General features: G+C 49.9%; 1 protein-coding gene across 4 annotated transcripts in view; it reads right to left on the bottom strand.

Annotated features, from left to right (window-relative positions):
* The window catches only part of RFTN1 (raftlin, lipid raft linker 1), a 186,516-nt gene that overhangs the window by 33,858 nt on the left and 135,129 nt on the right, over positions 1-17,529 (bottom strand). For 2 of the 4 annotated variants that reach the window (XM_036030605.1, XM_036030606.1), the window contains exons 6-7: positions 14,407-14,622; positions 4,421-4,536 (exon numbers count right to left, since the gene is read on the bottom strand). In XM_036030605.1, coding sequence (XP_035886498.1) covers positions 4,421-4,536; positions 14,407-14,622 — 332 coding nt within the window. The remainder of the gene's footprint in view (positions 1-4,420; positions 4,537-14,406; positions 14,623-17,529) is intronic. The other 2 variants (XM_036030607.1, XM_028518801.2) reach the window with 2 other exon arrangements.

The following is a 17,529-nucleotide window of genomic DNA, read 5'->3' as shown; positions in this document are numbered from 1 at the left end:
ATCCGTGTGCCATTTCCCTTTCCTTTCAAGGAAGGACCCTTCCTGCTCATGCTCTAGACTGTAACTCAAAGAATGTATTCAAAATGCCCATTATAAATGCCCTATGGGTGGACTTTTATCCTATTCACAACTGCCTTTAATTTTAGGCTGTAGGTTTCCAACAGAGAAAAACGCAATTATTTGCATTTGACTCCACACTTTCCCTAGCCCAACCGCCTCTGTGCTTTCAGAACAAGATCAAGGCAATGGGGAAAGGCTCTTTCTAACTGATGATACCAGATGACCAATGAAAGGAAGCGGTACTTACTACATGTCAAGTACTATGTTCACCACTTTTCCATGGATTATCTCTCTTAATTCTCATCAGCTATGACAGGTCGTTACCAGTGTTCCCATGTACACAGTTGAAAAATGGGATCACAAAGATGGGGCGGTTTACTTTTCATGCACTTAGTGACTCAGCGAGGAGTAAGAGAGCCAGGAGGCACACCCAGGCCAGGCTCCAGAATCGACATTCTCTTCCCAACATATACCACCATGTGCGGAGCTGTGAAGAGCAAGGTGGGTTCTCTTGTGAAAGAGTGCATGTGTGCATGCGTGTGTGTGTGTGTGTGTGTGTGTGTGTACAGAGAGGGAAGCCAGGGCGATGTGGCTGAACTGGAATGGCACCTCTGCATCCAGTGCTGAGAATAGTAACACCGATGGGGGGAAAGGGGCAGGAAAGGGATGAGTCAGTGCCACCTGTGAGACAAGACAGGCAGCTGGTCAGAGATGTTTTGTGGTCACCGCTGAAGAGTTCACGGGGTGGCCTGGGAGGACAGTGGTTGCCAGAAAAGCAGGGTCAACCACAAGTTATGAGGAACCTGCCCAGGGCTTGAACAGGAAAGACCTTTCCCACAGGGCAAAGGGAAAGGAAGAGAGGAAGTAGTTGGGTCTCAAGAGTGGCAGGTGGGAGGGAGGTGGACCAAGGTCCACACACCTGGAGGGGCACGCAGAAGAGGGGCTGAGTGTGGATCACAGCATGGGGTCTGGCAGAGCCTCTCCAAAGAGCTGAGCTGTGGGCAAACCTGCCCTGGACCAGACGCTTCCGGGCTGTGCTGCCAGCTACCCCAGCTGCGTACACGTGGTTCCTCTAAGGCCGGATTCTCAAAGTGGGCAGAACAGGAAACTCTGGAAATCGAGCCTGGGTATCTACCTGCATTTTGAAAAACTCTCTAGGTGATTCTGGTCCAGGCTCAATTTGAGAACATTTGCCTACTCCTGTACTGAACCAATTCAGGAAGTTATCACTGGGTGCCTTGGAGAACAAAGATGAACATCCCCGGGCCAAGAAACTCAGAGTGATGGGAGGAAAGTGGATATTAAAAATGAGTACAGTAGGAGCCCAACAGGCTTACGTGCCAAGAATTATGGCAACTCAGCGGAAGGATCTTTAACCCTGAAGGGGTCTGAAAGGCTTCCAGGAGGAGGTGACGTCTGAGCTGATCCCTGAAGGCTGCCTACACCAGGTGCAAAGAGGAGGGGAAGCCCACAGGGGCACAGTCTGCCCCAAAGAGATCACCTCTCCCTTTTCCCTTGCGAGGCTGATGCTGCTAAAAGGGACAGCTGTCTCCTTCCACTGAAGACTTCAGCGGGGGAGACTGGTGAGCAACACCACCAAAACCATCAATCCACTTGTCATCACTATCAGGAGAATTAAGAAAATCTGTTTCTGCCTAGCTGGCTGCCAGCCACACCTGTACATTATAATTTGAAATGTGATGAATATAAAGGCCCATCCAGCGGATGCTGGTGAAAAATGACAACTGGCTTTCTGGGGGGAAACACTCTAATTTCTAGCGTTTGCCAATTCCTATGGTAGAATTCTTCCACCATGGCGAGCTTCAAGCTATCAATCTGACCGAATTTGTCACTGAATATGGACTTGGGAAGAGGCACACAGAATTGGTTCTGTAAGCCTTTGCACACCCCTGGGCTTATCACAGGTCTTCAACATCCTATTTCATTTCCAAAGATCCCTGGGGAAAAGTGAAAGCATTCCTGAAGTGTGTGTGTGTGTGTGTGTGTGTGTGTGTGTGTTGGCAGGGGTGGGGACACGGGACAACGGATGACAAGACCTAAAACTAGTATCACCGGCTAGATAAACACACAAATATACAAGAGGTCAAGAGGGAAAAGTTCAAACATCTGACAAAGAAATAAAATTGACAAACCTAATGAAAACTCATCTGCAAATCCAAGAAAACTTTCTGAATAAATGTTCATCCTCTCTGATCTAACTTCTTAACCCATAAGATTGACCTCTTCCAATTAAAAAGCAAACGTCCTCATTTGTATCTCTTTCCCACAAACATGACACAGTATTCATTCATTCCAGCTCCTCACCCGGGTCACAGCTGGTTTCAAAGGCTGAGGAAGGCAAATCATGGAGGAGCCCTTTCCCGCGCCCCTTCCCCACAGACACCTGGCGTGAGAGGCACCTGTACTGCTCTTTCAGACACTGGTTCTTAGAACTGACTGTGTGTCAGAGTCCCCGGCGCACTGTGAAAGCACACCCCAGGGTTTCTGAATCAGGAGACCCAGGCGAGGCCCAAGAATCTGCCTTTGGAACAACTTCCCAGGTGGGGCTGACGCTGCTGGGCCTGGGACCACCCTTTGAGAACCACTTTCTTAGATGACCTTTGGACCCCTGCCATCAAGTCATCTTGAGGAAACCACAAGTCCTCCTAATAGCCATTGCAATGGGCAGACAACGCGAGTTTACACACAGCCCTGCAGCCTGCCTATCACTCCCGCGTGTGCATCTGTGCTGGTGCCAGCGCATGTGGCTGGCTGTTGTAACTAACGGTGAAGAGCAAATGGAGAGCTGACGCTGTTTAGGGGGCCCTCAAGAGCCTCAATGTTATTTCATATTTCGCCACCCCCTGGAGGCTTCGCTCTGCCCCAAGCGGTGGTGGGCTGGATGAGCAGCACCGTCCCACCTTCTAGTTGAAGAAGTTTAGGGTCCCAAGAGGGGGCAGGAGCTGCCCTTGTTGGACTGTGCATTTTAGACTGAGCCTCACTTCCTTTGTACCCCATTTCCAGGTGGGGGCCCACTGGGAGGGACTGAGGTCAGAGGGAGTAACAGGTGGGTCCTGATCGCAAACCGGGTCATCCATCACCTGGTTCCTTCTTGTCCTCACTCCACACGAGTGTGCTCCTGGGACTCCTTGCCCGACTGTAGCGGGGCCCTGGATGCGATGTTTTCGGAATCCCTGTTTCTGACTGGTGCAACCTTTCTTTCTACTCTCTTGCTGTCACACTGGCAAGCAGTTATTTCCCATCACTGCTCAGATGCAGGCTTGCCCCCGACAGCCCTGCTCCCCACTTCACTGCTGTGGCTGAAAGGCTGAGTAACTGTGCCCTCGGGGCGCCCCATCCCAGCAACCAGGTGAGGGGCACCCCTTCAGGCCGTGCTTCCCAAGGGCATGAGAGCCAGGTGAGCACGTGCTAGCCGCTATCTGACCCGGTGGGCGCTGTGGCCCCACACCCCTCACAGAACTGCACCCACCTGTGCCTTACTTCAGGCACAGAGCAGGGTTTGGCAGGGGCCCCGAAGAGTGACACCGCCCCAGTGTTCTCCCAGGGCCTGCTGGGAGGGCATTCAGGGATCAGTCCTGTGGGTTCCAAGGCTTCTCCCTTTATGCCCCCTTTGCTGCGGCAGTGGACAAGAGGAGAGCCTGATAAAAAGTCCATGCTTCCATAGCTGGAGAAGTGCCTTTCAAGTATACACCGGAGAGTCTCAGAAATAAATCAGCTCTTCCAATGTCCCAGAAAAACACGGCTTGAGGAACTACCCTGCCCACCGCAATTTGGTGGCCTATTGGGTCGATATTTCTCCAAGACATCCTTCAGCTTTTAATGAGTAACCTTAGGCCAGGGACCTGACCTCTCCATGCCTCAGTTCCTCACCTGTAAAACAGGAGCAACTGCAGTACCTACCTCATAGGCTTACCGTGAGGATTATGTGGGCACGTGTGCGTACACTCTCCCGAGGACGCCTGGCACAGGCAGCCAGGGCCTAGCTCTGCCAACGATGTTGCTCTCAGTACTAGAGAGGCCACAAGTTGTGTGTTTGCCTCGTTTCTGTCACTTAAGAGTTTACAGAATTTGCAAATAAATGAAAGATGAATCTTTTTCCACCAAAGGGTCCCGTGCACACTGTGTGTTTTCCCTACAGAAAGGGAATCGTGGGGCCCATCCCCCAATGTGGTCAAGGAAGAGCAAGGAAGAACGAAAGGGGTCTTCGCAAGGGCTACCCGGGTCAAGCCGCCTTTCAGAGGGAAGCCCCAGCTGAGCAGCAACCACAGAGAGATCCAGCAAGTGAATCAAACAATCACCGTCCGAACAAAAGGAGCACCCCTGCCAATCCCACACTTACTTCCAGGACGGTCCATTGTTCCACAACAATAGCGTCGTAGCCCTGCATGGTTTTGCTATCTTCTGTGGAAACAGCTTCAAAGATGAATACTCCATCTGTCAAGCTGTGTAAGGAATCTGTGGAAAAAAAGAGAAAGGAAGGGAGGAGGGGGGGAATGTTCTGTAAATGGTCTGTGACAGAAGCCTTACAAGCAGGAAAAATTTTCACTGCATTCATTAATAATCCCAATCAGAACATCTTTTCAGCATGTTAATTAAAGAAGGCACACACAGCCATAGAGTCTAGCCCCATCAGAATGAATGAGACTAATTTACCTCTCAGTTCTGAATAATATCCTTGATTTTATGAGCCCAAATTTCATTGTTAGCAATCACCATTTGATTTCACGCATCTACCTTCCTTTTCACGCTCCAACGTCAGAATGTACTGGGGAGAACTTGTGCAGGGCCAAACACAGTCATTTACAGACAGCTTTTAGAAGAAAACTATATTTAGGTGGGAGATATTTTTTTTAAGGGGGGATAGATACAACACACTAGATCTGAGCTTGTCAGACGGATTCTGGATGCGCTGGTTCCTGGAAGTTCACAGGATGCAGGCTGCTGTGCAGATAACACGACAGGCAGCTCTTGTCAAGAGGTGGAATTGGGGGGAAGGGAGAGTTTTCCCAAGTGATTTATCACTGAAAACGTTTCCTTGGGCATTGCTTTAGTCAGGGTACCACGTTCTGAGTTCTGCACAATTCGACAAATGTACCTTCCACATACAGCACGATTCAAGGATGCCTTGGGCAATGACGGTATAAAGAAAATTAGAACAGGGCCCCCAACCCTGCAGAAGACACTAAGGGAGGAGCTTTCTGCTTTTTTTTTCCGTTTGTTAATGACTCCTAATGCCCTAGATTCATTTACATTAGAGATTATGGGAAAGAGGACTGGACTTAGAAGCAGGTGGTTTGGGTCCATGCTTTATCAATAGAAGTGATGTGACCCCTTTTGGGGACTTGGTCTCTCATCTGTGGGATGTGGTGGTGGACAGAGAATCCCCTCTCCCTCCTGACAGTGGCAGAATCATTAGAATAAAGTCAAGACTAAGATGACTGCTGGGGAGACCAGCCAACTAGGGGCTTATGCATGTGACTTGCTTGGCTAATGGGATACTAACAGGTGTGATGCAAGCAGGAGCTTGAAAAGAGCTTGTGTGTGTGGCTGAGCCTGATCTCTCTGTGCCTGCCACCACTTTGAGAGGACATGCCCCAGCTGGCTGGCTGGTTCCAGGATGATGAAAGACAGGTGGAGCAGAGCTGCCCCAGTGAAGCTTAGCTTAGGTCAGCTGAGGTCAGGCCTGTGAGCAAGCCCAGCTGAGATCACTGCCTCAGTGGGGGTGCTCCAGCCAACCTGCAAATATGTGAGAATTATTACTGTTTTAAGCCAATGAGCTCAATAAGCTCTTGTTACACAGCATTATGACAGTCATAACTGACTGATACAATGCCCAACCTAAACCAAAGAAACATGAGACCAGTGTACTTTGCCTAGCCTGGGAACATTCCTGACTATTCCAGAGTGATAGAGAGACCTGACCAGCTCAACAAACCATGGCTGTGGAGGCAATTCCTGGAGCACAGCAGTCTCATCCTGATATTATTCCTATCTGACAAGATAATACTCCATTTCAAGTAAGATCCCTGTGGGTTCATCGATACCATGCTCCAGTGTTTGGTGTCCTACCCTGAGAGTCTGTTATCAAACAGCCTTGGCAAAAGTTCTAAGCTTGCCTCTCTCATCTGCTCTGCTAAAAAGTGTTCCCCAAGGGCTTGTTCAATGTCTCCTAAGAGACATTTTGCAAAGGTGACCAGGGAAGAACAGAGCTGCGCTTCAGCCTGACTGCCTTACAAGTACTCTGGGGTCCAGGATAAGCACGGACCATAGTCCAGCTCACTCTGAGAGTTCCGGAACTCTCTGAGTGCTGGAGCTGCTGCTACAGTAAGTGTGGCCTATGGAACAAACCCCTCTCGACAAAGCTGTCCCAAGTACTGACCTGGGGATGCGCGGGACCAAAAGATACTCAATGATTCCTTTGGGATTATATCGACCACGCACAAATTCCCTCTAGGCTTCTACAGAAACCCGTTATATCCAATTTCCAAAGTCTCTACCTACAGAACTCCTCAAAGGAAAACCTCCCAGCCTTTTAAATGTGCCCACTGTGTGTTTTAAGTACTCAAGTGCCCAACTGGACGTGAACAATGTGATGGTATTTCGCCTGCCCGTGGCACTGTACTGCAGAGTTGAGGCAGGAGAAGGCAGAAGAAGACACTGCCGCTCACCCAGACTTTCTTTCCCATCCCTGCCTGGCTGCCCCTCCTTCCTTCCCAGTCGTGGGCCTGGGACGAGGGCTGTGTGGTCAGTGGGGAAAGGGATGGCCGCACTCAGGGGCACGAAGTAGGAACCAACCAGGCCTTTATCTCCCAGCCTCCTTGCCCAGTGTCTGCCTTCCAGCCTCTCAGCCCGCTGCTCCACTATCTCAAATCCAGTTTGGAATGGCTGTCAAAATTTGGTCATCTGTAACAGCAAAAAAGTCAATGAACCACAGAGAGCAGACAGCCGGGCTTTTAAACTGCCCCCTGTTTTGACGGCCTTGTCCACTCCTTTCTCCTCGCTGCCCTCTGGCTCAGCCCCACTGTAATGTGCACCGAGCTGGGTATAAATAGATCTTACCGTGAAGGCTCCCGGTGTAAAAGGTTAAATCGCCCTCCATCTATGGAAAACACTCCATTATCACTGCATTTTTTATAAAAGTAAAGCAGCTTCCCTACTGTGCACAGAAAGCTATTTGCTCTGGTATTGTATAAATATTTGATGCCAGGCTTTTGGCTAAAGGCCACCTTAACACTCTAAGCTTGTGATTTACAAGAAGGATGTGGGAAAAAGAGATTTGCCCTATTAGCCCAAGAGGTAAATTCTATGAGGCAACAGCTCTTCCCCTGTAGCCTCTGAGACATTAAGAGTCCGTCTAGCAAGCTAACCTTCAGGCTCACCCTAGGTGCTACGCTTCCCCAAAGTCTGGCCGGAAACCTGCGCTCCATGACAAGTGGTCAATGTATGTGGTCTGGAAAAAAAATGTTACTGTGTGCCTTTTAACCAGCTAGCTTGGACCCAGTTGTCCACACTGGGGTGGCTGGCATGACAGATTTCCTTGGCTCTCTGAAAGCCCCCTCTCCCCATCAGGCACTGCACGGTGCTCACGGCACCACCTCAGTTCCAGGCAGGGCACGTGCCGGCACCATGACCATAATTGCATGTGTTGTCATACCAACCTCGAGCCCCAATGCAAATGTAAACACTGATCAGCCAATCCCAGGTCTCGGTGCCACGTTGCTTCCCAATCACACTGCAGCTAATCTGCTGACATGATCAAAAGAGCAAGCAGGCTTGCTGCCTTCCCCTGTTCTCCAGCCCTTGCTGCCTCTCTTAGCCTTCCTTCCTTCCTGCATTCACAGTTTGAAGTAGTGAAAAATCTAGGGGAGAAATTACTCCTTTTCAGTTCCAGAAAGGGCTAGCCTGCAAGTGCCATTGAACTGACAGATGGGAAAGACATGCTCTGATTTGTCGCCTCTGTATGAGAGGCACTGGACCAGGCGCAGTTCATGGTTTCTCACTGAGTCCCCCCGCCCCCCGCAAAGTGTGGCATTCCCTCTCAGTGGCTGAGAAAACAGAGGCTGCTGAAGTTAAACCACTTATCCATACTTGGTGGAAGGTCAGGGCCAATGTGGATCTCAGATGGGGCTGGATGCTAAAGCCTCTACTCTTTCAACAGCTGCCAGGTGTACATGTACTGAGCAGCCACGACAATGTGCCCCGAGGCTGCCGCCTGAGCAGGCATGGGCCAGGGTCAGCCTAGGTGCCTCGCCTTGGCAGCAGGTGCTGTCTAACAGGGACGCGACACTCCCTGTCTGGGTGGCATCTCAGTGAGGCCACAGTGAGATGGCCTTGGGACTTCCGTTTGGGGCCAAATCTGTGCAGATGCCATGCCCTCCTCCGTGGAGCAAAAAGAAAAAATAAAAACAAATAAAAATATAACTTAATTCATGGTAAATGAATCAAGTTATATATATCCACACGAGGGATAGTGTACAGCAATGAGAAGAATGATCTGCAATTCCATGTGAATGTGGATGAATCTCACAAATGTAACAAGTGGAAGAAGCCAGGTAAGAAGGGCACACTCTGTTCATATCAAGTTCAAATCTCCAATCAAAGCCACAATGAGATGTTACCTCACACTTGTTGGAATGGCATCACAAAAAAGACAAGAGACAACAAGTGTTGGCAGGTTGTGGAGAAAAAGGAACCCCTGTGCATTATTGGTGGGGATGTAAATTGATGCATTCATTATAGAAAACTACGGAGATTTCTCAAAAAATTTTAAAAAATGGAAGTATCAGTGATTCCACTTCTGGATATATGTCTAAAGGAAGTGAAATCATCACCCCAAAAAGGTTTCTGCACCCACCTGTTCACTGAAGCATTTTTCACAACAGCCAAGACCTGGAAACAACTTACGCGTTCACTGGTGTCTTAATGGGTACAGAAAATGCGATACATACAACGAAATGTTATTCAGCCACAGAAAAGAAGGAAGTCCTGCCCCTTGAGATGACATGGCTGGACCTCGAGGCCATTATGCTAAGTGAGGTAAGTCAGAGACAGACAAATACTGTGTGATGTCACTTCCGTGTGGAATCTAAAAAGCCCAGCTCCTGGAAACAAGGATGAGGTTGGCGGTTGCCTGCAGTGGAAAAAGGGGGGGAGCTAGTGGAGGTATCAAGGCCTCGAATTTCCCGCTGAAAGATGAGTCAGTCCGGGGGCTGTAATGTGCGGCACGGTGACTGCGGTGAACGATATTGTATTGTGTGTATCTGAATGCTGCTAAGAAAGACGATTTTAAAGGCTGTCACCAGAAGAAAAAAATCTGTAGCCATGTTTGGTGACAGATGTTAACTGAGCTTATTGTGGTAATCATTCATAATACACACATATATCAAATCATTATGTTGTATACCTTAAACTAATACAATGTTATATATCAACTATATCTCAATGAAACTAGAAAAAAGTTTAAAACCAACCTGTGGTGTTTCATGTCAGGACTGCGGTCACCCCGGAACTTAGGGACCATGGGGGGCCAGGGGAGGGTTTCTGAGGGGGCTTGTATGTTGCATTTCCTGCTCTGGGTGCCGGGTGCATGGATTGTGCACCTCGTGAAACCCACTGAGCTACATCCTTTCTGTACCTGTGCTCCACACTGCAATAAAAAGTTTACTTAATAAAACGTTTACTTAATGATGTGCTATGGATACAAGAGAAAATTCATTTAATGGTGTAAGTGAAACCTTCCCCTACATTGTTTGCTTGGCTCCTCAGAGAGCGAAGCCATGGCTGTAACCACCAGGACGAGCGTTCCTGGAGGTGGCAGGGGTCCAGGGAGCAGCTACTGGAAGCACCTGGAACTACCCTACTCTTATTCCCTCCCCTGCCCATTCCCTCCACCCCTAGCTCTTTGATCCCCCAGATCTGTGGTTCCTGGTGATGCACAGCACAACAGCAGTGTGGCTGAGCAACACCCAGAAACCTTTATTGATCACCTTCTGTATACAGGGCCCGGTGTATAGGCACTGGGGCACTAAGATGAACAGGACACAGAGCCTGTCCAAGGGTGTGAAAGTATGTCAGTATGAAAGGTATGTCTCTACACATTTCATGGGAAACATGTACCTGTTTTTGACACATATACTTTGCAAATATAAAGTCATGTAGTTTATGCCAGGTGTCAGAAAAGGTGGTATAAATACCAAGAGATGCTTGAATGTAGATGGGGCTGGGGCATCAGGGAGAGTCGCCAGGAAGACAATGTTTAAAAGGGTAGGAACGGAGACATCTAGGTATAGGGTGTCTCCCGACGTGACATGTGCAGATCACACCACCCTCTGGAATTGTTCTAGCCATAAGGGCTTGATGTATCAAAGCCTTAAACTCAGCTCTGCCTCCTGGGAAACAGAGGCCAGAGGGGGTAAGAAGAAGAAAAGAAGGGTAGGCAAGCTGAATGTCTCCGTGAGGCCCTGACCAGACACGTCCAGAAAGCAGGACACTCAGCAGGGTGAGAGGCGAGTGTTACTTCGAACACACAGGGTCATAAAAAAATGATTCTTCTAAGCAAAAAACAAGTGAGGGCATGGTCATCATCTGTAGTACATGTCACAGGAGTCACTTCTGGTGTGGACAACGTGCTGCAAAGGATATTTTTGAAACAATGAAGACATTTGAACCTGGGCTGGATAAAGATGATACTGCCAGGAAGGGAAGGACTTCGGGGCTAGGAGACGGGGAGGGCAGGTTCAGGGTCATGGTCAGGGTAGAGGGAGAGCCAGGACAGGGCAAGGGCAAGGAGAGTCCAGTGAGGACAGAGTGAGGTGGGGACAAGGACAGGGTGAAGGGAGAATAAAAGAAACAGAGAGTAAGGACAAGGGTCAGGGCAGGGCAAGAAGCGGTGGTGGTGCAGCAGCCGCGATGGCTGGTGACGGCAGTAGGGATTCTGTGGGGCCGGAAGCCCCTGGTGCAAAATCAGGTTCCTGGGTAAACCTCCAGACAGTGGGCAGCTGCTCCACCTCATCCTGATCCCTGACCCCTGGTACCTGACGACCCCTCTCAGCAGCTGCTCAGCAGGTCTCCCTCCTGGCCTCCTCCGCCCTCTAGAAGCGCAGATTCTGGCCTTTGTCGCACTGGCTGGAGTGTTTCCATGCAGCTGTCTGCTCTGCCATCTGACCAGCCCTGGGACTCGTCCACACTGCCGTCCGGCCACCCCAGTCCCGCTGCTTCCCTGAGGGTGGCCCTGGAGCTGCCCTCCCTCCTCCAGGGCCACCCAAGGCCCTGTTGGGGGCCTTGACTCCTCACCAACAGGGCCACCCCTTTTCTCTCCTCCCTATGTCCCTTTTCCCTGCCTACACCCTTCTTCCTCCCTGCCACTTTCTTGCCTCGGCAATGATTTGATCTCTCTGTGCCTCAGCGTGTACAGCTCTCATGCAGGGACAGCAGTGCCCCCTTCACCGCGTTGTGGGGAGTGAATGAGTTGCTATGTTTGAGCGGCTTAGAGTGGCAACAGCACATAGACACTGCCGGGTGGCCGTGACCATCCTCACATTGTGCTTTCCCTGGGGCCTTGGCTCACCAGGGCACCAGGGCTGGGCCTCCCCAGCCGAGTCAGCCAGTCACTTCCCGGGAGGAGCCCTGGACACTGTGAACAGAAGCCCAAACTTGAGGACCACGCAAGACTTTCCAGGCCCTGGGATTAAAGCCTCGAAGACAGAAGCTGGAGTCTTAACTGAATAGTTCAGGCTCAAACATCCTCTTATTCACAGGACAAAGTTCTCCCGAGTTTTATGGCTCTGTGGAGAACATTCTGGAGCACAAAGACCCGTGGAAGTCGAGACGGGTGCTTTTCCAGATGGTAAACAGCTTAAAGATGGGCTTCTGGCTCTGCCGTGTTTATTTTTAAGGACACTAATTATCTTCTTAGAAACAGGTTCCTCTTCTAATTATGATTAGCTTGCTTTTTTATTTTTTTTTCCAATTCTGGGAAAAGAACATGTGCATATTTCATCCCTGGCCAAAGGAAACCTTGGGCTTTTCCAGAACAGAAACACCCAAACCCACTAAGCATTCCCATGCCACGCTCTCTCCCCCGTCAGAAACACACAGGGTGAGAAGGGCTTGAATTTTGAGCGGGTTCAAGTTAATTTTGTGCCAAGGATTTCCCCGGTGTCCCGGAGACAGCCGTGCAGCTCCTGCGGAGCCCTCGACGTGGGCAGCCCTGCTGTGGAAAGGTCCCAGGCTGTGTGGGATTTCACAGCCTCGCCGGCCAGGGGAAATTCCGTGTTCTGTCTGCCTTCAAGGCTGGAAGGCTGGATTTCACGCAGCTAAAGCCAAGGGAGGATCTAACAGCATTTCAACCCCTGCCCCGAGTAGAATTTGGAGAAAAAAGCTGTATAAATTATCTGTGTTGTTGGATTCAAGGTCGAAGAATGGGGTAAGGAGAAGTGGAGGAGACTCTGCCTCGGTTGCCAAAGCCATGACAGCTAAAGACACAGTAAACGTCGTTGCCAACTTCCAAGGCGACCTCAGCGGGGTTCAGCTTGCTCCTGACAGGCTTGAGCAGTGAGGCCAGAGAAAAAACTGCCCTTTTGACCCCCCGATCCTCCTAAGGGCGGGAATTGCCAGTGGCTATCTGCCTAGCTGCTACCTTCAGTGACTCCCTGTGCATCCTTAGGATGTTAGCACAACTAACCATCAGTTCCCCAAGGAGAAATTTAAAACTATGCACGGCCACAGAAAGCTTCTGTGGGCACCAAGAGGAGATGAGAGGAGCTGACGTTACCACAGTGCAGGCTTCCTGTCCCTGCAGGAAGCAGGAAGCGGAGAGCTCTTCCCTGGGTTCCCCAAGTGCCGATGCATCAGGGCTGTGAACACTGCCCCCAGGCTGATGCCCCTCGTGTTCACTTCTGGTGTCTCTCAAAACAGATGGGGACATTCTCTAGCTTCAGGGAACTTTGCAGGCTCCCATGGAAGGCCTCCTTGTGTACAGGAAGGTTACCAGCCTTGCTGCCAGAGAACCGAATGCACTCCCTTAGTTATGGTAATGAAATGGATACTCTAAGACTGTACTGTCCAATACACCAGCCACTAGCCACATACAGTCACTGAAACTCAAACTAATGCTATTTACATTCTAAAATTCACTTCTCGGTCCTCCTAGCCACATTTCAGTTGGTCATCAGCCATGTGTGGCCACGACACTGGACTGCTGCTGCTCAGGATGTAGTCTTAGTGTCACACACCCATTCCACAAGTGGCCATAGCCCACTGTGCCACACTGTGCCTGCTGCTGCCCTCCCATCACATTAACAGCAGGAATCAATATTTAGTTAGTACGACAACAATGGACGGCATCCAAGCTTAGGCCTGTCTGTGCTACGCTTCTAAGGCTTTGGATGCTTTACAGAAGGTACATTCAGGATTGAGACTGAAGTCTCTTCTACGCATGTCAAGCCTTGAAATGTTTGCTGGCATTTCAAAGGTTGCACATAGTGTAGAATCCAAACTCCGTTTCTGACTTTGCGAATTCTTAGACAATTACCCAACAACCAAGACACTGTGCTGGTGACATGCCCTGCCCCATGGCGCTCAGATTGCCAAGTTTGGTGTGACGATTCTCTCACCTAGGAACCCTGGTGACTGGCAGCCCCCAGGGTCCACACATGCCGGCTTGTTGGCCCCATTCCCCAAATTGCCTCCCAGATGGGATGCACCCTAGTGACACAGCCTGCCTTTGTGGTGACCTGAAAACCCCTCTTTGCCTGACACAGTTCCCCACTTTCTTCCTGCCTTTGAGAAACTGCCAACAATGTTGCTATCCCATGAGATAACCCCTTATTGGGGAGGGAGCACTGCGTGCCAGAGACCCAGGAACAACGTGTGTCCCCACGGAGCTTACAGCAACCGGGCTGTTCAGTTCACGTCTCTGCTGTTAATTCCAAGGTGCTGCTACTGCTACTTCAAATTGTAACAGCGTCTACGAACAATTTGCACTTTCGGAGAGGCATGATCCCAGGGGGTAATTAACAAAACCCAGGACTCATCTTCTTCAAAGCCTCGAAAAGCAACAGAGATCAAGACCACCACCGCTGACACAGAATCACTCCTCTCTCTCTGTCATTTTAGAAGATACCTGGCTGACCCCCAGAGAGGTTTAGAAAGCATAGGCTGTGGGCTTAATGGAAAACTCCTCAAGATGTGTTAATTAGAAATCAAATGGGGCATGTTTATTAGCTGCGGAGCTTTCTGAACAGCCCAGGCTCCGGAGATGGGCTGAGATGACAAGAATGAGAAGCAGAATGCCTAAGGGCCTCCCCAGGGCTGCGAATTCCATACCATTGACCATGGCCAGGTGGAAGACGGCGTTCACCAGCACGCCTCCTTTCCGGAAGTGGTCGCTCATGTGCTCCAGCCAGTTGGCATCCAAGCTGCTCACCGCCTGGCCGTTCGTGGACACCCTCAGAGGGATGGTGACAGGGTAGTACTGCCGGCACTCCTGGTGGCTCCTCGGTTTGTTGAAAAGGGCGAAGATCTCCATTTCTGTTGGGATTGGTAAAGAGGGTGGGGAGACAAGAGTTTCAACAGCGGTGAATCTCCTCATTGAGTCTAGTGGAATCTCTTAGCAGCCTGAAGCAATGAGATCACAGGTGGAATCTCTGTGAATGTACACTTCGGACAAATAATAAAACCTGATTCTGAGTAGAAAGTTAAGAGTGGCTTAGGCCCTGGCTGGTATAGCTCAGTGGATTGAGTGCGGGCTGTGAACCAAAGCATCGCAGGTTCGATTCCCAGTCAGAGCACATGCCTGGGTTGCGGGCCAGGTTCCCAGTGGGGGCCACATGAGAGGCAACCACACATTGATGTTTCTTTCTCTCTCTCCCTCCCTTCCCATCTCTAAAAACAAATAAATAAAATCTTAAAAAAGAGTGGCTTAAAAGTGACACGGGCCTCAAAGGCTGAACTTCAAGTGGAGGACTTAAGTTTTGAATTTGGCACAGGATGAACGGCTCTTATCTGGGATTAATTTGTACAGTTAGGTTTTGAGAGGACAGAGTAGACAGTCCTAGAAATTCAGACAAAGGTGTTTTGAAAGAGAAAGCAGACACACTTGGGTGAGAGCTGGTCTTCAAAAAAAAATAGTAAATGTACACAGGCACATAAAAGCACGAAATACTGCTGTAATTCCAGGAACCTTGTATGCCCCTGAACTCACTATTTATAAGCTGCAGTGGTGTTTCCTGGGGCCGAACCCATAATACTTAATCAAGTACATCAAAAATACATCATTGATATGTAAAAATAAATATGTTCCCGTAAACGAGGGTTCCTTCCTGGAGTGGTCGGTCTGCTCAGCCAGGCCGGCAGACACTGGCAGGGGGGCACTGGACTTTCTGTTCCTTCATTTATAGCTCAGTTCTTCAAAAATCAATAGTCACCACCAGCCAGCAGCTGACCCACGCCCGCCGTACGTGCTGCCGGCCACGAGTGAGCGGTACTGGCCTCCGGGAGCAAATACCTGGGATCCCAACCTAAGTCTGGATGGAAGTCTATTTCTGTGTTACTGGTTTAGTCAGTCAGAGTTCACCTAGCTTAAAAAGCTCTGCTTACACAGGCTACTCAGGAATATGCTTTGGTTTCCAAAAATATCTGTTTCAATAAGAAAATCCCCACCACTGTTTCAAAGAAATATTGTAAAGGTCATACACAATGGCTGACATTAGCAAAAAAGACAAAGCACACCCATGCTCCCTGCAGGAGACACCTGGCCTGCACCCACGCTCTGGGATGCTGCATCTGCTATTTCAGCATTTCATAATTTCTGTACTATCCATATAAATGGACTCGCTTTCCTTTATTTAAATAAATGCATTTTAAAAGAAAACTGTTTCCAGCCCTGGCTGGCGTAGCTCAGTGGATTGAGCATGGGCTGCGAACCAAAGTGTCACAGGTTCGATTCCCAGTCAGGGCACGTGCGTGGGTTGCAGGCCACGGCCCCCAGCAACCGCACATTGATGTTTCTCTCTCTCTCTCTTTCTCCCTCCCTTCCCTCTCTAAAAAGTAAATAAATAAAATCTTAAAAAGAAAAAGAAAGAAAACTGCTTCCATATCATGAGGGGAACAACTACCACTTGCTATAAACAGGAGGCAGTGATGAGGCACATTAATACCAAATATGTCCATCCATGTAACATCTAAAATTATCCCGCACAGGAACTGTATTCAGGACAAAGGAAGTCTTCTCCCAGCCCCATGTGAGTGAGCATCAGCTGGGGTCTCTGGGGAGCAACTCGGGGCCACGAGCCTCTGTCATCAGCCGAGTTAAGCTATGGAGAAGGAGGGGCCATTTCCAGCAACCCATTGGCTGGAACCAGTTAGAAAAGGAAGGTGCCCATCTTCACAAGGGGCCACCTGGATTTCAAGCAACCGACTCTGGCCTGTTCATTATCCCCACCCCAAATTCCCTTTCTGAGTCCGCTTCCCTGACTCAGGAAGCCACCTCCAGCCAGCAAGCGCTTTCACACAAGAAATCAGGTCTTGGTGTACAGAGCTGGCGATCACTAAACCACTTAGTGACTTTGAAACATGCACTTAGGGGACGGGGTCATGTAAAGCAAGGCTCGTAATGGAGAGGAATCAAGCAATGGACTGGAGTTGGGGTGCAGACAGGATGTGAACTACGTAATCAGGTATTTTCCAGCCCTAAATGCCAGGGGTTCAAATAACAGCCATAGCTACCAAGGCAAGAAGATAAGCAATGCTTTAATAACTCCTTGATTTCATTTGGATTTCGTCAAAAGCAGACCCTGGTATGTAGTTTATTTGGGGAGTGATCCCAGGAAACAGAGTGAGAGGGGAGAGGTGGGAAATAGGGGGGCGATGAGAACCAGTGAAGGGTGGCGTTACTGAGAGGGTTACCCCCTGCCATTGGGGCTCAGTTCTCCCTGTGGAGAACACACACACCAAGCTGCCTCGCCAAGGGGCAAGGAAACCAGGGCCTTTATCCTCGGGGACTGAGGGCCACCCTTGAGGCACTAAGTCTGGGCCTGCTGGGCATGTTGCCATTCTGGGGGACACCTGTGGGCTGAGAAAGCTGGTCTCAGGTGACTCCGAGGTGGGCCAGAGCACCACAGTCTGCTACAGTCCAGCACAGATACACAGAAAAAAAAAAGAACAATCAATCACAGGCTTTCCGTAGAAGAAGTGAGTGGGGAATATGGAAGTGGCCAAAGTCCAAAAGTACATGCCAACCCTTGGTCACCCAGGATCCCCTGCACACATGGCAAGACAAAACACAACTTTACCAAGTGCGTAGTGAAACAGAGAAAGGGGAAGGCCAAAGCGAGAAGTGAGAGTGTGGGGTGGCGTCAAGGGAGGAGGGGGGACTCTCACACCAGGTAAGTGTGCGGTGCTGACAGCGCCCCCACCTTCCCGCCTGGGCCCTCCCCGGGCTGCAGGACC

This window comes from Phyllostomus discolor, chromosome 7, assembly GCF_004126475.2.
Source record: "Phyllostomus discolor isolate MPI-MPIP mPhyDis1 chromosome 7, mPhyDis1.pri.v3, whole genome shotgun sequence".
Classification (NCBI taxonomy): Eukaryota; Metazoa; Chordata; class Mammalia; order Chiroptera; family Phyllostomidae; genus Phyllostomus; species Phyllostomus discolor.
This window is presented reverse-complemented; position numbering and strand designations above follow the sequence as displayed.